General features: G+C 44.4%; 1 protein-coding gene across 3 annotated transcripts in view; it reads left to right on the top strand.

Moving 5' to 3' along the window:
* LOC105924750 (double-stranded RNA-specific editase B2-like) overlaps positions 1–20588 on the top strand; it is a 177419-nt gene extending 156831 nt beyond the window's left edge. The window contains exons 2-3 of one of the 3 annotated variants that reach the window (XM_036125441.1): positions 17937–18023; positions 19099–20588. In XM_036125441.1, coding sequence (XP_035981334.1) covers positions 17937–18023; positions 19099–20132 — 1121 coding nt within the window. In that variant the 3' untranslated portion in view covers positions 20133–20588. Of the gene's footprint in view, positions 1–17933; positions 18024–19098 lie in introns of all 3 variants that reach the window. The other 2 variants (XM_036125439.1, XM_036125440.1) reach the window with 2 other exon arrangements.
* Positions 20589–21424: the final 836 nt, after the last annotated feature.

The raw sequence follows: 21424 nt of genomic DNA, 5'->3' as shown, positions 1-21424 counted from the left end.
AATCCAAAGGTTTGAGTTAAATGTACTCAAAAAAAAAAAGAATATTTTACAATAACTTAACACATTTGAGCTAGTAGAAATGTTCACAAATATTGAGTTTCAATTCAAAGTCTAATTAATTAGTACCAACATTTACGGTGCATCCAATTGTTCTGAAGCAGGGTAACACACAACCTTAAGTTTACAGGCACTATTTAGGGCATAGAACCGATGATCAAAGCACACCACCAACCTCCTTTCAAATGACAAAAAAAAGCATAAAGATTTTTTGCCCCGTCTGCTGTTGCCCAAATTGTGGATCTAAATTCACTTTATGATGCCAAACAATCAGCCACTGTGATTTCGACTTGACACAATATTGGGAATCAATCGTTTGAAAGGTTATTGATCTCTATTTCGCCGGATTATTATTAAAACATAATTTTAGTGAAATAGTATTTTACATTGACTCGTTAACTTTGCTAATTACACGTGCATCATGCCAAGAGTCTGATTTTCACACAGTCCCGTTTCCTTATTTCCTTCTTCATGCACGTGTGGCTTTCAGGTGGACTTGGATGTGAAAATGGATTTATCTTTCCATCTCTCCTTGGAAACTGTGTGTTCAGGAGCTGCTTTGTTAGGAATTTACAGACTCCACATACCCGCTCCAATTCCCTTTTCCCTCTCCCTCCCCCAGTCAGATTGCTCATGTGCTTGACTCCCGGGCGGCCGCCCCAAAACTTCTGACTAGCCATGTTCTTCAAGAATCATGCCGCAACCAAAGCATGGCAGGAAGACAGATAGTCCCTTCAATGTATAGTGACAAACAAATTAGTGCAAAGATGCCGCTCGCTGCATACCAGATGTGTCGGGATCTGTGGCACGGAACAGCCGATGAAAAACTGCCCGCGTCCCATCTGTGCCGTGCAGCGAGCGTCGGTGCAGCGATTTGTGTTGAACAAAGTGGTGCAAACAGTCCACCTGATTATATGTGTCATAATATGAGGCGTGCAACACTGTCGGAGGAGATCTTACGGGAGTTTATTTGATCAGAGAGGTGTTATTTAACTGTGAAGGAAGAGATAAATGAGGGAAATACCATTCCCTCTATTGGCACCTTGATAAAGAAGTGTATGGAGCCTTAAAGGAGCAATAAGTTAGAAATTTACTGTGAAATTAACCAAAATCATTCTCACGTGTCACCTGGGATGGAAGTATCATTCCCTATAAACAATCAGTCAACATGGTCTTTGTCACGTTTTTCTCCTTTCAAACCGAGAAGTCCGGCACTACTTCGGCGCTGTGTGTAGCCTGTGCTTACTTCCTTGTTCCTGAGCCAATCATATGAGAGTTCCCAAGGTTCCCAAAACAAAGTGCAACATTTGGTATTTTATCTTGGCAAAAGAGCAGCAGCCTGCTAACATGGAAGCCAGTAAGAGAAGCGGACCAGAACCAGAACAGAATACAACAACATAGATCTGTCCTGTGGAAGCAAAAATTCAGTGGGTTTCACAGCAGCAACGGACCGTTGAGAAACAGCTGGTCTCCGTGAAGGCATTGTGTATGTGTTGTTCCAATGTGCAACACTAGGTATCAGTTTTACTTTAGTCCTTTAAGATGAATTCCTCGTTTATTGCAAATAACACATTTTATGCTGTGAAGTTTACTGTCGCTTTTCCTTGTTTTGTGCTTTTCTTATCATCCTCCCCATTGTATATGTTGCCAATATAAATTTGGTAATATGTCATCTTGCTTAAGTATTCAAGTAAATGAGAAGCACACTAAAAGACTGACTAGTGAACGGATCACCTGATTTTTAGCTTGATCAGTTGTAAACTCACAAATTCAATCTTTTCCCAATCAGTGAATGCCCCAGGCTACAAGAGTGAACTGACTGCAACAATCAGATGTTTTGTTACTGCAGGAAGAAGACTGAGATTAGCTATTTTCACTTCAGTTAAACTATATAAGAATGAAGTTAGAGGAAGCTTGGCTCACCCAGGCAAGACACCAGGAAAGAGACTTTCAGCAGATAACGGCAAGGCCCAAAAGAGTAGGGTTGCCTTGATACTACAGTTTTAAACTTGATATCGATATTAAGAAAAAAATGCTCAATACCATTTTCGATACCACAGCCAACTTTTCTGAAGGCACGGGTTTTCTCTGGTTAGGAGGAAAAAATATGATTAATTAATTTGCCAAACTTAACTTCTATTATTAGAGTGAAACCAGTAAGCAGGGGACCATTCATTAATTTTGAGCGTTACTTCACTGTTTCTGTAATCTGTTTCTGCAGCCGGGTCTAATTACACAGTCAACATTGTAAACTGGTGTCAGTAGTATTAGCAGGGATAGCACAGCAAGCTTTACTAAAGTCTTTATGTGTATCACCCAGAGAATGGGGGTCCTCACCATAAAGGGTTCATTTGGAAGTTTTTAAATAAGATTCTGTGTAATTATTAGAAGTTATAGTTCCCCTATCTGTGGTAGAAAGATGCAACAACAAGGGGGCTTTTCAAATTCCATGGAGTTGTGGAAGAAAACAATAGGGTGACCAGACATACCTGATCCCGGGGACAGACCCAGTTTTAGACGATCTGCCCTGGCAAAAGTTGGAAATACCTCTAGTTTCAGCGTTTTATGAATGAAAGTGTTGAGCCCCTCCCCCTTACATTATTTTCAATGTAAGATTAACCTAATGTAGTACAATAAAGTATATTAAGGCTTATTGCACATCTTTAGTAAGGGTGTCAATATGTGTAGAGAGTGCTGTCTCTCGCCATATAAAACATCAGTATTTTTTTTAAACATAGTCTCCAATGATTGTACTCTTGAATGTTTTACTTTAGCTGAAACTGCTGCCTGTGCTTGAGCTGCCGACTGTAGAGCTCTCACATGAAATGGTCTGTATCTAACCTCACCCCTACCGGTTGACTCCCACACGCTCAGAGATTGGAGACCACACGCAGAGGCTCCCAATCATCGTCCGAGCACCATGTCAGGTGTCTCATCCGCTGCACGAGGTAGCGCTCTCCACTCAGACTGCACACATTCGTTGAAACTCAGGAGCAAAGGCCTCGCAGGGCAAACTTGAGCGCAGCGGCGTTTGAAATTCAGGCGTTACACAGGGCGCAGACGACAGCGCCGCGCTCGATGACAGAAAGAGGGATAACCGCGGGAGGGGAGAGGAGCGTCGGCGCAGCGAGACGGTCCTGACCTGCTTAGTGTCATTACAGCGCAGACTTATCTCGCTCGCTCTGCCTTGTAAATACACTCGAGTGCTTGTTATCAAACGAGCAGCGCGACAAACCTCATCCAGGTTTGAGTCTTCAGCTTTCCTCGGCTTGCTTGTAAATGAGTCATTCTCATGGATGACAACCGACATTAATATTCTGTTAAGCAGGGGAGCGGGTGCGCATTAATTCCTCCTCTTAACAGGCCGCGATCATGAACCACACAGAAGTTTTTATGAGGTAAAGGGGGGGGCAGTTTGGTTCTAATTGTCAAAAGATATTGGATGAAGGGCGGGAATCAGCATCTTTGTTTTACTTTGTCCCTCTCCACTCCGGCTCAGGCTGCACTGACCTGTCAAGTGGTGCTATGTTTGCTTTTTGGATCCAGTGCCTCTGTGTTGAGGGCATTTCGAGCACCCCGATGGGCCATTGTGCAGAAGTTGCTGTTCTGGCGCTAAAAGCTTTTGGAGTCAAGTTCAATGGCGTCCAAAGGCAGCACACTTTCAAGTTGCAGGATACCCGATGAAAAATTAACCTTTTTATTCCTGCAAGAAAGAAAAAAAAACTAACATTCATGCCTGAGATGTGGCATAAAAAAGCTTTTATCTGGGCTGTGCTCCCAAGCATAGTGCCTGCATTGTGGATGTAAGTGCAGTTCCTGGAGGTGAGTGCTCACAGAGATGTAAGCGGCGTTAGGTGGAGGTGTGGATGGGAAGCCGGCGCCTCGGTTTGATCACCAGCTCTGTAACGGAGGGCCGAAAAAGACAGCCGTCACGCAGGCTGAGCGGGTACCTGCAACGATGCTTAGACGCGTCGGCTCCACCGCTGAAGAGGGTGCTCTGAGAGCCGCTGTCAGAACGAGGGGGGGGAAAGAGGCTGAGAGAAAAGTGATTTCAGTTTCTTCTCTGAGATACAACATGATTTAGAGATTCACTGTCCACCTGAGTCCTGGTTCTGTGTCCAGTCCTCAGTGGAATAAATGCCGTAGTGGAGTGGTCCCTGCTGCCCGCAATGCCTGCAAATTCAGAAATGCTTGGTTGACTCTTGTCCCTTCCTCCGTAGACTTCAACTGGTCAGTCCAAGCAATAGAATAAACATCCAGGTCAAAGTCACTCTGCTTGCCGTGGGGAAAATTAATACACACATCAGCATTTTCTCACTGAATTTATTTCTAATATGGCTATTCACATTAAATCGATGCAAGTTAGTGATATAATCACGTTATCCGCACAAATAACTCTAAAAATGAAGTTAATAGTGAAGCTTGTAGTAGAATGTAATAGAAGTATCAAATACATTAAAGAAATTACTAAAATCTGTCAATATCATAAAATACCTAATATTTTGTCATTGCAAGTTAAAATCAGCTAGTCTAGTCTTAACTGATGGCCTAAAATAAGGTTTGTCATTGTTAAGGTATCCCACAGAAAGCATGCCATGATGGATAAAAGAAAATAGCTGTCAAGATCATTACATCTGCTTATGTAGCAAAACACTGTGATGGTCCTGGAGACAAACATATTTCTAAAACTCTGAATGTTCCAGTGGGAGATAGGCACCAGCTCCACCCACCCCCCCACCCCCGCACCCCATAAGGGATTAAACGGGTCAGAAAATGGATGGATGGATGGATGGATGGATGGATGGATGTTCCAGTGGGTCCATTATCAGTAGGTGGAAAGCCCATACTTTTATCATAAACCAGTTATACCGGTGCTCATCGCAAAATATCTGACAGTAGAGTCTAAAGAAAAATCACAAGACCTGTCATAGATTAATGTTTGTGCTAGTTTTTTTTATTTCTTTGCATGCATAGATGATTCTACCTGTTTTTGAGAAATGGTGTGAATCTCTTGTCAATAACTGTACTAAAAGACATATTTATGGGAAAAACATTGATGTGTTCAATACACGTTTTATTTTTTGCACCGATGACTTGCTTGTAATATTACACTCACTTCCACTCGCTGAAGTAATATAAAGTGACGTGAAAAAAATTATATGAACCAGTTATAGAGGCACCCCCTTGTGTGTGCCCATGTCAAACTGCAAGAGGGTCAACAAACGGCTGGACAGCAGCAAGCCTGAGAAAGTTAGTGGTAAAACGGATTTCTGACAGATTGCAAATTGTATCAATAAATGCAATGATGGAGAAATACAGGATGTTTGAGGCTGCAAAAGATGTCGGGGCCATAGGGTTCATCCTCCTGCAGGGCTGTGGCTCTAAACATACTGCAGCTGGAATAGTTTAGGTCAAAGAAAAGCACTGCAGAGTAGCTTCTTTATTTTTGCAAACAGACAGAAGCTCCAAATTATATCTGCAGGTAGCACTAAAAAAAAAATTGTCCGCAAGGGTGGCAGGGAGACAAATATAGCTCCATGTATAGCCAGAACTTAAAAATGATGGTTTCACTCTCCTTTTATATTTCTTTGTGGACTATATATATATATATATATATATATATATATATATATATATATATATATATATATATATATATAGATAGATAGATAGATAGATAGATAGATAGATAGATAGATAGATAGATAGATAGATAGATAGATCTTTTACTCCTGCTAACCCATAAACAGCATATTTTAGATACAACAAATACTATTGTTTTTATCTGCTGTTCAGGCAGGTTAGTGAATGTTTGCAGGACAAAAAAATGACAGCGGCATGGCAAACGGGGTCAGCTTAAGAGCTCTGATGTTGTTACTTTAAAAAGGCTAAAGTCAGCATGCTGTCTGTATGGGATGTTTCTTTGTGTTTTTGTGCAGCCTAAACAATACCCCAGAATCCAATCTCTGCAGAATTCCATTGTGAAGATGACACTGATGGCTTGTAAGCTGTAAGGAGGATGTTTTATTGCACTTTATTTTGCCAGGCCAAGTGAAACAGTCCTAGCATTAAAATGGAGAATATTGCGAGACAGGTAGCTATCATGCTGTGTGCACGCATCCTGCTGACGGCCTTCATAGACAATGTCTATTTGCTGAAGTCTGTCTAAAGACCTGCATTGATAAGCTTCCATATGTTGGGCAGCAGAGTTTATAGCACAGTGTGTGTAAGGATAGTATTAAAGCAACAATAGTAGCAATTTGTTATTCACATTTAACCTATATCCTGCCAGCCACTGTGGCATATTCTAACCCAATATATATAACCGTTCTTTACAATCGCTATGACTAAGTTTATTTCCAGTGAGACTTTATGAAAGACTGTGGAAGGCTACGTGTCATTGCTTCTCAACAATATTTTTATGCCTTTTCCTAAATAAATGTTTCATATTTCTAAGTCTGCTCTCTATATTTTCTAGGCAATCTCCTTGTTCTCTTTCAGTCCCTTTTGGTTTGTTTGGGTTTTTGTTTTTTTTTCTTTTATTTTTTTGAAGCTCAACTTTCACATACAGACTAAAACATCTTCCTAAAAATGAAAAGAAAAGACATTCTCCGGCACAGATACTCTGACACAGGCTCTGACAGGTAGGTAATACTTGCAGCCTGCAGAGAAAGCCAGTATCCTGTCTGTAACACTCACCAGGTGGTCGGTGGGAGCAGATTTCTTCAGCTGACAGTTCGTTTTTACTCTCCGGCAGGCAGCAACAAACCACAGCCACCGTTAAAAAAAAAAATCCTTTAAAGGAGCTAAATACCTTTGTTGCTGCACTTTGTGCTATTGTTGTCTTGCAATAGCAATAGTTTTAGGAGTGTGCTTATTTTTAATCCCTCAGAAAGTTTAAATTAGAGATTGACTGAACGAAATGCATTTTGTTGTTGAAGTGTGTTTTAGTATGTTGCACATACTTATGATAATCTGGAATGCCAAACAATGGATGAATAATTTGAATGTGTTGCTCTATAATGGCCAATGATTTAATAATGTTACGTCATTGTGCGGTGTGCCTGGGTAAACACATTGAAAATAAGACAGTTCTGCTGTTGCACGGTTCAAAACAGAAACGGATCCCATCTGGTCCAGAAGCTGCCCCCAAAATTTACAGACACTGGCCTGAGACACAGCGAGGCGCCCCAAGACCCAGCAGACGTCTACAAGCCGATTGTAAACCTAAAGAGACCAATAAAAACACAACCAAACCCAGGGGCCACAACCCACCATCTGACTGTAGTAACAGTGCAGGTCAGCCTACTTTCAAATAAAGGTGACTAGTATATTCAATTTAGAACAAAAGATTAATTGTAGCGCAGATTCCCTATAACCAGAAATAGTTTTAATTGTAAGTTGTGAATATCATTGTGAATTTCGTGTGTAGGCTGTTAGCAATCTAAATAAACGTTTATCAAGCCCTACATTTCGTTTCGAAGAATCTGAAATGTTACTTTAGCTTGATTAGCCCGCAGCAGAGTACGGCTAACACAGTGCCTGCAAAACCTTCTTATCGCGTCTGTCGCTATTTGATTTTCTACCAGGAACCTACAATGATGCCACACATACTCCTGAGGAGCTTCTTCACAGCTATTGTAGCCAAGAGAGGTCATGGTGACTGCAACAGGATAATGCTATGCCAGACAGACCTTGTGTAGCGTTGTTAGCGCTGTTCAAGATAGCCTACTTCATCCAGACTCTAGCCTTTGTGTTTGTTGTGTTAAATGAATTATAGGAGCCCAAAGGTACTGGTGAATGTTTTTGGTGTCATAACCAGGTAACTCTACCTAATTGTACAAATAAAGACAGAACCCAGTAACTATCAGTGCCAGTTTAAGGCATAAAACAAACTAATCAGCTGGTTAGGGCCAACAGAAGACCTACCCCTGTATACCAGTCAGGTTTACATTTTTTAATAGATGTACTGGTCATAAATTGGTAATCTGATCCTTAATATTTAGATATTATTTATTATATTATTCATTTGTGATAAATGTTTTAATAGTAACCTGGTTGTTCTATCTTCTACAATCACTTAAAGTGCGGAAGCATGGACAAACTTCAACAGCAGCAAAACAATATATGTTGCTTTCCTCAAAAGCAACATATTTGGTTGTGAAATGATTTCTTGCATTATTTTGTTGGCCAACATTGTGTTTAGGGTGAATATTAATTTAGCTGCGGTGCTTAATGGTAGTTTAAAGGCCCCCAGTTGAGATTCTGTTTTGAGCTCAGGACAGCCTTGGACGAGCACAGTTTGGTACCTGGCAATATAGTTTAAGTGCCCAGTAGGTAACTAATGAGATGTAATTGTTGCATGTTCAAGCTTTTAAACTCCGGTTTAGATGTCATTGTGTTCAAACAAAGAATTGAGAGGCCTCTTAGCCCGATGCATATTATTATGTGGTTTTTATCATTTAACAGAATTGGCAGGAATCTGGTTTTAAGAGTGATGGAGAGGGGAAAGAAAAGCATTCTCTCATTTATTGGCTCAGTAGCTTTCAGTCTCAGGAAGATACTGACAGGAAAGTGAGACGGGCAGGTGTTAAACGGAGACAGAGCGAGTGAGTCTGTGATTTCCCCCGGCGCCTGTTTCAATAGTGTCTCCCGTCGCTCATCTGACCCATTCGTTATGCTGAGCCATGGGGAAATCTGATTGGGCTCATTACCCTCTGCTCAGAGCTGGTGTAGGAGGTGCAAGGAGAGAAGGAGGCTACTCTGCAGCTCATTGTGAATGGACGCCGCCGCCGCTCTTGTCACTATCAGGAGTTCATGGCCATCTACCGAGGCTCTCCCTATCTCAGCCCGCCTGTCCTCCGTCTCAGCCACTGTGCTGTGGAAACAAATGAGGGCCGTCTCCTCTCACCGCGTCCCGGTGCAGTGGGGGATGGCCGCGGTGAGCTGAGGCTATTGGCATGAATTGACTCCCATCATTCAGGCCTGCTGCTGAATGAGAAGAAATGGGTGATACATACCGTGAAGGGCGTGCAGAGTAACAGAGGACACATCAGCAGAGGTGCTTGGTGGGAGGTTTGATGAACTTCATAGCAGACTGGATTTTTTTTTCTCCTTCATTTTGAAGTCCGCCTTTTCAATAGAGAGGCTTTCAAAATTCACCTATGCTTCCTCGTACCCCACAGGTTTGGGACTATTCTTTTACTGAAGATCCACCATACTTTTATCCCCAGAGTCTTACTCAGAATGTCCCAATGACTGATTTGTGTTGATTTCCCAATAAATTTCTCCATCCATCCCTCAACTAGATGAGGTCTGCCAGTAACATATGCTGACCAGGCCATGTTCGCCAATGTTTATGTTCCGCATCAAATCTTAAACCGCTACAAAATGCTTTTTCTTCGATATTGGAGCCTTGCGCAGTGAATCTTCAAAGAGGTCATTGCGTTTGGGTAGATTGTTCGTTCTTTAAGAAACCCCTCTGTGACTAGTCCTTGGCTCTTGGAAAACCATTTTAAGTATGTTTAGTCTTCTGTCAAAACTCTTGTAGTCATAGCTGGTTTGTGATGAAAGTATGTTGTTTCCACTTTGGTACAGCGATCATTAGTATGTTTTGTAACGATACAGTTGAGAGATATATCTTTCTGCTTTCACTAATCATGTGATACTTTAGTTTTGAAAAAGCTTTTACACACCATCAACTGTGGATTGAACCAAATGATTTTGGTTTAGAATGGCATAGGGAGCAGGACTGCTTTCTAAATGCTCACAGATTTGAGTTAAGTACTTGGCTTTATGCCTGTAGGGCCTTTTTTTTTTTTACATTAGTAAAGGAAATACCGTAATTTCAATACAACAAATGTATGGACTGATTTGTGTTGATCTACAAGTACCTGATGGACATTTCATTTCAATGACTCAATTAGAGATATATTTAGTGAGAAAAGTATTGACATGTGCAGTATGTGCAGTGCATGTTCAAGTTAGAAAATGCTAATTTTAAAGAAACCTTAATCCTAACAGTAAACTGTATGTAGTCGTACAATTTTAAGATATTGATATGCTTAGATAAATCCTGCCGTTATCTCTTTTTTGCATACCTCTTACTATTGGCATCCCTTTACTGATACATCATGCTCTAAGATGCTACAAATATCCTACGTATCTCTGCAAAAGTCAGCTTCTCTCCAACATCTTCAATATTTAAGGTTGCTTAATCTGCCACCTCAAAAACCTCACAAAGCACAGCCATGGGTGGCATTTCCAGAATGACCTCTCATCTGCACCATTCACGATTGCATAACATCGCCGTTGTTGAAAACGGCATGATATTTTGCCCTCAATGGGTACTTCCTGAGGCATTTTAAACTGTGCTCTGTTGAAAGCAGAGAAAAGGGATTGTCTCGCAGGGTTGCATGAAATTATGTAGTCCTGAGGAGAGGGGACAAAACCTCTGTTCTGACAGTGAATGGGAGTGTCGTTCAAATGAAAGTCCTTTGAATGGCGTATTAAAAGGGTCTGTTGAAGCTTTCATACAGCTCAGTGATGTGTCCAGCGTATCATCAAACAATGAGGATGTGCATTGAATCTCATTCCTCTTTATTACATTTAGTTTTTTTCTTTTGTTTTTTTGTATCATAGTTCGTCAGTCATCCCATTGACTGTTCAACTTTGATACAGTTTGAAATTGTATGAAGCTTTGAATGATTGGTCATTAAACTTCTTCACAGTGCATCACCTATCAGCGACCTGTTCTTCACTCTACACTATCTTATAAAAAGCTATATAGAAAAATCAAATAAAAAAAACAATAAACTCTTAGCTAATTATAGACAATAAAAATAAGAATTGTATATGGTTCTGCATTATTGTAAAATGGAGAAATTACCAGTTACTGCATATGGTTTAATTAGATTATTGCACTGAAGAAGGTATGTATGAGAATAAATTACTGCACAGTGAGTGGCTATTGGTCCCTCTGCTGTCCTCTGTGTTCAAAATCTAAAAAGAAGGGAATGGAGGTAAGTGCATATTACTCTTAACTAGATACCTCCTGGATATTGTGATGGAGGGGATGTTCAGTTTGTCTTTAGCTGAGTGGATTGCCTTCCTGTAGCTCATTAAATATTTTGTTGAAGTCTGTTTTTTGCAATTAAGGCATTTAACTGGTCTAGCTCAGCCGCAGTCACCATTGTTTCATTCATCTTTATTTTTATCCTTCAAATCTCAAATGGCTCAAAGATCTCAGCTATTTCACATCAATAAATGTTGTATCATTGATTTTGGAGAAAAGCTTGTTGTTTGTGTTTCATGTGCAAACTGTAAAACAGGTTAGAATTGTAATGCAACGAGAGCTGGATCCAAGATTCAACACAACAGGTCAGTTAAACTTAAAGATTTATTCAGAGACTCGAACAGTCCGCTCCGGTTCTTGTGGCTCGCGCTCACTGGTCGGAAAACTCCTGAGGGCGAAGGCGCAGAGTTAGACTTGGTCAAAAATAAATGATAAGACTCTTGTGACGCACTGACCTTGTCGCCGGGAGAGCTTGGCAGAAACAGGCAAGCTGCGGTGAGACTTGAATCCTTCTGTGAGGAGACCACAGCTGTTGAGCGGTTGATGAGTAAGTCGGTTTGACTTGGGGTTTTCTTGAGGCGTTAGTCACTAAGCAATCCAGGTCCAATATCGGGGAATCCGGCCAACCGAGCAGAGAACACGGGGAAAATCCAAAAGGGGGGTCCAGGTCCAAATCCGAAATCCGGTTCACTAGGAGGCAGTCCAGGGGTAAGGGTTCCAGGAGACGGGGACCAGGCAGAAAGACACAGGCTAGGAGAATGCAGGCTCAAAAAACACTGGTAACGAGTCAGGGTCAAATACTAGGACAGGCAGGTAGAAAAACGCTGGAAAGTTACTTGCACGGGGCTCGAAAACGATCTGGCACTGGAGACTGACTTGGACGGAACTTTATGCAGGTGGAGACAGGTGAAGCCAGTAGAAGCTGATTGCAGAGGGGTGGAGACTGGACAGGGGTGTGAATTGTGAGCAGAATCAGCTCCAGTGCCAGAATCATTACAGAGCCCCCCCCTCAAGGGCGGATTCCAGACGCCCTAGGATGGTCTGGGTGGGCTCTGTGGAAGTCCCTGATGAGGGACCTGTTTAGGATGTGGCGCGAAGGAACCCACTGACGTTCCTCTGGGCCATACCCCTCCCAATCGATAAGATATTGTGTGCCCCTGCCCCACTTACGGGACTTCAGGATCCTCTTCACCGTATAGGCCGGGGAGCCATCAACAAACCGGGTGGGTGGTGGGGAAGTGGAGGCGGGAACCAGCCCAGAGGTTCTGACAGGCTTGATTCGGGAAACATGGAAGGTCGGATGGACCTTCATCGCAGGAGGCAGGCGGAGACGGACCGCCACCGGGTTCACCACTCTGGAGATGGGGAAAGGTCCGATAAAGCGAGGTGCGAGTTTCTTGCTCTCAACCTTCAGGGGAAGGTCCCTTGTGGAAAGCCAGACCAAATCTCCCACCTGGTAGTGCGGGGCTGGGACCCGTCGGCGGTTGGCAGCCCGGGCTTGGTTCTGGGAGGCCGAGAGAATAGCCCTCCTTGCCTTCCTCCAGGCACGTTGGCACCTCAGGGCGGAGAGACGCGCAGAGGGAACCCTGGACTCCACCTCCTCAGTGGAGAACACCGGTGGCTGGTAACCGTAGACCACAAAGAACGGTGAGAGACCAGTGGAGCTGGAGGGTGTGGAGTTAATAGCATACTCCACCCAGGGTAGGTTTGGGGCCCACTTGGTAGGGTCAGACTGGCAGTACAAGCGGAGCTTGGTTTCGACTTCCTGATTCACCCTCTCAGTTTGGCCATCGGTCTGGGGGTGGAAACCTGAAGACAGGCTGACTGAGATGCCCAGCATGGCACAAAACTCCCTCCAGTAACGAGCCACAAACTGGGGACCTCTATCTGACACTATGTCAGTTGGCAGGCCGTGCAGTCGGAAGACCTCCTTAGTGAGGATAACCCCCATGTCTTTGGCCGAGGGCAGTTTGGATAAAGGGACCAGATGAACCATCTTAGAAAAGCGGTCCACGATGGTTAGGATAACCGTGTTGCCTTCAGAGGGTGGCAGGCCAGTAATGAAGTCCATCGAAAGGCAGGACCAGGGCCGGGAAGGAATTGGCAGAGGACGAAGCAGGCCGGACGGAGGACGGCGGGAGACCTTAGCCTGGTTACAAAGGGGGCATGCGGACACAAATTCCTTAATGTCCTTAACCAAGGTGGGCCACCAAAACCTTGAGCGGACCACTTGGAGGGACTTAGTGATGCCCGGATGGCCGTAAAGGCGAGAGCTGTGGCAAAACTCAAGGACCTTCTGCTTTAGCGAGTCCAGCACATAGAGCCTGTTCTTGGGACATGCTGCTGGGACATCAGTATTAACCAGGGAGTCCCTTACCTCCCTCTCGAGGTCCAGTCTGGTGAGCGCACATCTTACCGACTGCGGCAAGATGAAGTCGGGAGGTTGATCGGCACCCTCCTCCTCCGCCTCAAACATCCTGGAGAGGGCGTCAGGCTTCAAATTCTTGGACCCAGGCCTGTAGGAGAGGGAGAAGTTAAAACGCTCAAAAAAGAGGGCCCACCTAGCCTGTCTCGGATTGAGCCTCTTGGCGGTCTTGAGGTACTCCAGGTTTCGGTGGTCTGTCCACACCAAGAAGGGAAGCTTAGACCCCTCCAACCAATGTCTCCACTCCTGTAGCGCTAACCTGACTGCCAGGAGTTCTCGGTTGCCCACGTCGTAGTTGCGTTCTGGGGACGACAGCTTCCTGGAGAAAAAGGCACAGGGGTGAATGCGATTATCCTTAGCTCTTTGGCTGAGAACGGCCCCAACGCCGGAACCAGAAGCATCCACCTCCACTATGAACTGCTTCTCTGGGTCAGGGGAAACCAGTAGAAGCTGATTGCAGAGGGGTGGAGACTGGACAGGGGTGTGAATTGTGAGCAGAATCAGCTCCAGTGCCAGAATCATTACAGAGGCCAGATCGTTATGTAATGCAACGAGAGCTGGATCCAAGATTCAACACAACAGGTCAGTTAAACTTAAAGATTTATTCAGAGACTCGAACAGTCCGCTCCGGTTCTTGTGGCTCACGCTCACTGGTCGGAAAACTCCTGAGGGCGAAGGCGCAGAGTTAGACTTGGTCAAAAATAAATGATAAGACTCTTGTGACGCACTGACCTTGTCGCCGGGAGAGCTTGGCAGAAACAGGCAAGCTGCGGTGAGACTTGAATCCTTCTGTGAGGAGACCACAGCTGTTGAGCGGTTGATGAGTAAGTCGGTTTGACTTGGGGTTTTCTTGAGGCGTTAGTCACTAAGCAATCCAGGTCCAATATCGGGGAATCCGGCCAACCGAGCAGAGAACACGGGGAAAATCCAAAAGGGGGGTCCAGGTCCAAATCCGAAATCCGGTTCACTAGGAGGCAGTCCAGGGGTAAGGGTTCCAGGAGACGGGGACCAGGCAGAAAGACACAGGCTAGGAGAATGCAGGCTCAAAAAACACTGGTAACGAGTCAGGGTCAAATACTAGGACAGGCAGGTAGAAAAACGCTGGAAAGTTACTTGCACGGGGCTCGAAAACGATCTGGCACTGGAGACTGACTTGGACGGAACTTTATGCAGGTGGAGACAGGTGAAGCCAGTAGAAGCTGATTGCAGAGGGGTGGAGACTGGACAGGGGTGTGAATTGTGAGCAGAATCAGCTCCAGTGCCAGAATCATTACAAGAATGGGTTTTTTTATTTGGCTCATCCCCTCAATTACCATAAATGCTATAGTGGCCTCTCACTATAAGCACCTAAGTATATAAATTGCTCATATTACTGTATGTGCATCTGTTGTGTCCGATTGCCAAGCTAAGCTCTTTGGCTTGGCAGAAGCTGTTAAACGGTACATTTGGACCGCTCAGCATCACCAATCTATCAAATATAGTGTTGATTTCTAGGTTTTAGGCTCCACTGGGAAAGCTTGGCCTCCTCTGTGTTAATTGGCTCAGAGCATGCTCTAATTTCATGGTTCATGTGAACTACTGTCTTTCCAGTCACAATGTACATGGAGAGAGTTTGTGTCCAAATGTTAGAATAGGCCTCAACCAGACCTCTATAAATCCTTAATCTTAACAGTCGTTCATCAGAATTGTATTTTTTTTTTTAGCTTGTTTGTCTCAAAATGAGCCTTTAGGGCCTTTTAAAAATGATACAGATTGATTTAAAAATTGCCTCTATGATGCCAGGGGAGTCATTTAGGACCAAATTGCTCCTGTAGCTGAGCTTTAGTCCATAATTTGGTTGGGATGCGAGGGCTCGTATCGTGATGTTGCCCCACAAGGACTCGCAGAACTCCAGCTTCGGTGTTTGGAGTGTAACCACGCGTGTCACCGTGTCTCATTGAACCCCTTTAGTGTTGTTGCTTTAATAGAGAAAGCCTCACTCACAACCTTATGCTCTTACCAAAACAAGTTCACAGCGCTGTAATGTGGGGCCCCATCTACGCAGCATTTAGCTCTTTTGAGCTGTTGCCCTCATGGAGCTGAAATCTGGAAAGTCGGGGGGCGCAAAACGCTCTGAGAGTATTGTGACACCTTGCTCCAACTCTCCGCGCTCATAAGGGCTCTTTTTCAACTTCTTCCTACATTATCACCTTGCTGTACAAGTCCATCTCAGCTCTCCCACCCTACCCCGTTGGCCCTTGCTTTTCTCTTTTATTGATCATCAGCTGGTGTTGGGAAGCGAGAGGAGGTGTAATTAAGGAGCCAGACTGGTCTGTCAATTTTACTCAGTGCTGCGTGGAGAGCACCAGACCAAGCGATGGCCCTAATAGGCCTTCACACTGTAAACAACACGCACACCTGGACAGCGGAGGGCCTCAGGGAGAAACAAGACCAGAGGGGCTGTTGACAGGTTGGCTCTGATAAAGAGAAAAAGTTCGGCTAATTTATTTCAGCCGCAATCCAAGAACCTGAGTTTAGGTCTGTGTTGCTTCCACAGAACGTTGAATCGATTAACAGGAGGAACACGCGGGCAAAACTGGAATCATGTCGCAGGACAATCGGAATCAGGTTACGTTAGATTAAGTAAAAGTTTTCGAAGAACTTTTATATTTCTGCAGCTGTGATAAAATCGGAATTGGATTCTCCAAACATAGCCGTGGCTAACATGGCTGATTCTCTGTAGGTGAAAGCAAAAATCCAAAACAGTTATTAGACGGAAGTGTTTATATGGGGGGGGGGGTGTCCAGTGGAAGTAAATAGCACAGGAACTATTCCTCCTGTTGTATCTTACACTTAAATTGTCAAGAAAAGACTAAATTTGTTTAATATAAATCCACCCATGGCCGCTGGCCTTCAGTTGGATTTTTAAGTGTTCAGTTGGGCTCAAATTCATCTTTTCCTCCAGTCAAATTATTTGTTTTGTAAACAAGTGACCAACTTTTATTTCAGTGCACCATTTGCTCCTGTCTTGTCATTTTTTTTCCTTCTTATATTTAAATGACATTCGTGGAACCCATCTACTGTAAGCCACTGTGAGTGTGACTTTGACCGACATGATAAATGAATCGGATTGGATGAAGAATAACACAAAAAGTGCTGATTGGTCACGTGTGCAGAGAGCTGTGTCCTGAGGAGAATCTCTAACTAACCAGTTAAAGACCAGCCTGTAGCCATTCATAGAAACATACTAATTTGACGCATGTAGCTGGGTCTGCACAAACGTAACCCCACATAAACAAAACAAAACAAAATGAAACAGGAATGCTGAAAAATCAAAAGTGAGACACATTTTACCAGTGAACAGTTGTGATAATGACTTTTTATTTTCTAATTTATGTTTAGTTTGTCTATTGTTTTGTTGATTTTTTCTCATGCGATGTGTCCTGTGTTTTACATTTAACATTTAGTCTCAAGAACATGCCAGTCCATCTTTGACCCGTAAATATGTTGAGGTTTTTATTCTTTTCTAATTCTAAAGTGTTCCCAATGGCAAAAAAATGATTGAAAATGGACCAGTTCTGTGTTTCCAGAAGTAAGGGGAAGGGTTGTTAAATCTTAAACTGTTTCAAGAATCTCTGTTCATGGTCAATATATCCTGTTCAGAGTCGATCAGTCCAAGTGTTTAGGTTTTTATTTAAAGTGTATATATAGTGAAAAGCAATTCAGACTCATTAATAAACTGCCTTGCTCCAGAGCAAAGTCTAATGTTAGCATTCTTTACAACTAAAGGCTTCTGTTTGCAACTCTTCCATTTTCTGCAGTGTCCCCAAAATGCTATCCTACAAACAATGTGCGAGGCTTCTTGTTATTACCCGGCCCTGTCAGCAGTACGGCTAAACCCAGGAACTACTCCCTTACATCAAAATGCGTCTCAAACATTGATGCAGCTTGCCAAGCTTAAAGCGTTCGCCTTCAGTTTAGTTTCCTATAGTATCACAATAAATGTACTTTACCAGATGAAGCTACTTTGAGTCAAGCTTCGATTTATATCTAGTTCACGCTACCTTGTTATAGTGTTTCGGTGTGTAAGACAAATTCACTTTATTATGCAAATGATTACATTTCAAATCTCTGTCTCGGTTACGGCGAGCTTTACAAAAAGAAAACAATAAAAACGTCTTTGGCGGTAGTTAAAGCGAAGGTAACGTTGTCTGCGGCATCATGGTCCACTCTGGGGTTGTGGAGGAACGGCCTCTCAAGCAGACTGCCTCTCACACATGCGTCATCTCTGCCTCCTTGTTGGGCCGACAATGATCCCTGGCTTTAATCGATAAAAACATCAAAACAGCTCTACCTCTGCCCTCTTGTTGACTCTGCGTGTCTCTCTTGTCTCTCCTCCAGAGAAAGTCAGTATGCTGTCGGCATTGATCGCTCCCTTCAAGTACGTAAGCCCTGGGACCAGCAGCACGGAGGACGAGGACAGTTTAAGTAAGCTTTCTCTCTCTCTCTCTCTCTCTCTCTCTCTCTCTCTCTCTCTCTCTCTCTCTCTCTCTCTCTCTCTCTCTCTCTCTCTCTCTCTCTCTCTCTCTCTCTCTCTCTCTCTCTCTCTCTCTCTCTCTCTCTCTCTCTCTCTCTCTCTCTCTCTCTCTCTCTCTCTCTCTCTCTCTCTCTCTCTCTCTCTCCATCCTCAGCGGCAGACTAAATGTGGGACTGAAATCTCTGTCACCTGCATAATTAACTATTTGGGGGAAACGAGCTCTTTGATTACAAATGGGCCTTTTTAATGTGAGCTAATAAATGTTAAATCTAAGTGTTCGTGTTGAATAAGTCATCAGATTGGATGCTTGCCTGCTCACCCCCCCTGCGTGCGCTCTCATCTGGAGCTGTAGTCTGCCCACCAGTAAGCGACTTCCATCCCACTGTTAAGATTCCTCTGAACACCCTGTTTTCCATCAGAACCGCCGTACGCCCCCCCCCCCCCCCCTTTGCCGTAACCACGGTTGAAGAGCGTATCACAGCTGTTTCAGGCTTTGCTCCTACAGGGGATAGAAGTGTGAAATAAAGCAGGCTCCAAACCTTTTTTCCTCATCCTTTCCTTGGAAAGTCTTAGCACTCGCAGCGATACCCTCCCCCCCGCCCCCACCCCCATTACAAATAGGATTGATGCTCTGCGAGGGCCGCGGGGACCAATGTTTCCTTCTCCCAACTCAGATTTTACGAACCAATTTGGAGGCAGATTACAGGATGATTTGGCAGATAACATCACTATTTCAGGGGATTTGTATTTTGGTTTTAAAATACTTAAATATAATAGAGCCCTGTGGTATGAAGTGGGCTCAGCTCTGGGAGTTGATTGTAGATGTGTTCATTACCATTTCATTGTGTATCAAGTGGCTCAATCTGCCTCAAGAGATTTTCCTTGATTCATTTTGTTCAGCCAGGAGAAATGTGAGTGTTGCACAGTAATGATTGCCTTCTTTTCACTTTGTTTTCTGACTACTTTTTTTTTTCGTCTCTTCCTTTTTAAAAAGGGTTCACGTGTTTTTTTCGGTTTGCATTACAGGCACAAGCAGTGCAGAAGTAAAGGAGAACCGTAACGTCGGTAACTTGGAGGATCTCTCCATCAGCTCCGGAGAGTGCCAGTCGCTTTTCTGCTCGGACTCTTCCAGAGGGGGCAGCTCGGGTTTGAAGAGGAAGCGGCCCTTGGAGGAAGACAACAACGGCCACCTGTGTCAGCTCCGTCTGATCTATAAGAAACTCTCCTGGTCGGAGGCTCCAAAGAATGCCCTAGTGCAGCTAAACGAGCTTCGGCCGGGCCTCCAGTACCGCATGGTGTCCCAGACTGGCCCTGTCCATGCTCCCGTCTTCTCCATCGCCGTGGAGGTCAATGGACTGACCTTTGAGGGCAGTGGACCCACAAAGAAGAAAGCAAAGATGAGGGCTGCAGAACTGGCCCTCAAATCCTTCGTCCAGTTTCCCAATGCTCCCCAGGCCCACCTGGCCATGGGTAACATCTCAAACCCTTCAGCAGACTTCACGTCCGACCAGGCCGACTTCCCAGACACCCTCTTTAAGGAGTTCGAGTCCTCGCCGTGCGCCGACGGCCTCGCGCTTTGCAACCCCGCGAGCGAGAGCGAGCTGCTCTCAAGTGAGTTGCTGAGACACGGACGGCTGCTTCGTCACACGTTGGACCTCATGGTCCAGGCCCAGCAGAGGCTCGGCGGGATCGTCCCAGAGCCCGAGACGCCAAAGAGCCCGGTGGCATTGCTCAACGAGCTCCGGCCCGGCCTGCGCTACGCTTGTCTTTCAGAGCGAGCCGAAGGCCGGCGGCTGCGGAGCTTTGTGATGGCGGTCCGCGTGGATGGGCGGATATTTGAGGGCTACGGTCGCAGCAAGAAGCTCGCCAAGACCCAGGCGGCCCAGTGTGCTCTTCAGGCCCTCTTCGACATCAGGACAGCCCCTGAAGGAAGGACGGGCCTCAAAGCCAGCAGGAAGAGTTGTCCTCATTTACCCCAGGTGAGTGAAGTCCCGTTCCAAATGCCGGGGGTTACGCTAAGCTTCTTTGGCAGCCACTCTGTGTCCTACAGCGGCCTGTAATGACCAAAACAGCAGGCATGCAGCAAAACCCCAAACACCTTCCAAAGAGTAATTAAGCTAGAAATGAGAACGGAGCTAAAGATAGTGGGATGAAAGACAGAATCGCCGCGGCAGAGATGGAGATACGAGTAAGCAAGTGGGGATTTATCTGGTGTCAAATTTGTCTTCTATTCATTGTGGAGGCTTGGATGTTCGAGTAAACAATATCTGTTTGTTGGTCTGTTTTAATGGAATAGCATGTAAATGAAGCTAATTATTATCCCAGTGCCTCTGACACACAAGATTTCTCCACAACCCAAATGACTTTTTTTAATTTTTTTTTTTTTTTTTCCACAGCCGTATATGTTTGCAGAGCTGTAATTGGGAAGGTTTTACAATTTTGCAAAATCTCCTGTTTCCTCATGTGTGGCATCGCAGTGTCTACAAACATTAATTCAATCTGTAGCCCAAAGGAAATCGAAAAGCAAAGAGCAAATCGACAAACAAACCACTGAGACCAATCCCCTGCTCATTTACTCAAATATTTAAGTAGCAATCAGAGCGAGGAAACAGGTTTTTGGAAAACTTGGGGAAATTGAAGACCCTGAAGATACAGTTCTCGGATTGGTTGGACCGACTTTCTTGTTTCACGTGGGGGGTGAAAAAAACCTCCCTTGAGTGTTTAATTCAACTGATTTAATTGTTTCCTTGTGTTCGTATGGACATGAACCTCATATCAGCACCGTCCAGGTTAGGGGCATGCTGACAACTGATAGCAACAACTTAAATACTCTCCCCTGTCCTTTCATAGTATGCAAGAACGTGTAAGCCACCTGCCTCTTGAGGTCTTGAATTGAAAAATTAAGCTGTTCACATCCAAAGTGTCTTCACCCTAGCATCTTTCCTTGAAGCTTTTTTTCTTTCCGCGCACCCTGCACCCTGTAGGGTACGTGTTGTATTAGGATCCTTTTTGAGCCTTGCAGAAATAAACTGGCGAGAGTGTCCTTCCCCAGAGCAAAACATCTACCCAACAGACCTGCACATGTTTGCCTGGGAGAAACTTCTTCCACCCCCCCCCCCCCCCCCCCACCAACCCCCCCATCCCCCTCGACTGCTATGGTGTCTAAACGGATTTTAAAAGGATTTGCTGCACCCGTTTAGTTCCAGAAAGCAGTCGCTTGTGGAATTTCTTGAAAGTCAAGCGTGCTGTCTGCCAGCCTCCAAAAAAAACATTTTTATTGGGAAAGGACAAACATAATCCATATAATAGTCATGCACGATTTCTGCGTGTGAACAAATGAATGCCTGCCTGG

This window comes from Fundulus heteroclitus, chromosome 21 (assembly GCF_011125445.2).
Source record: "Fundulus heteroclitus isolate FHET01 chromosome 21, MU-UCD_Fhet_4.1, whole genome shotgun sequence".
Classification (NCBI taxonomy): Eukaryota; Metazoa; Chordata; class Actinopteri; order Cyprinodontiformes; family Fundulidae; genus Fundulus; species Fundulus heteroclitus.
Note: the sequence above shows the minus strand (reverse complement) of the source record. Positions and strands in the feature narration are given on the sequence as shown.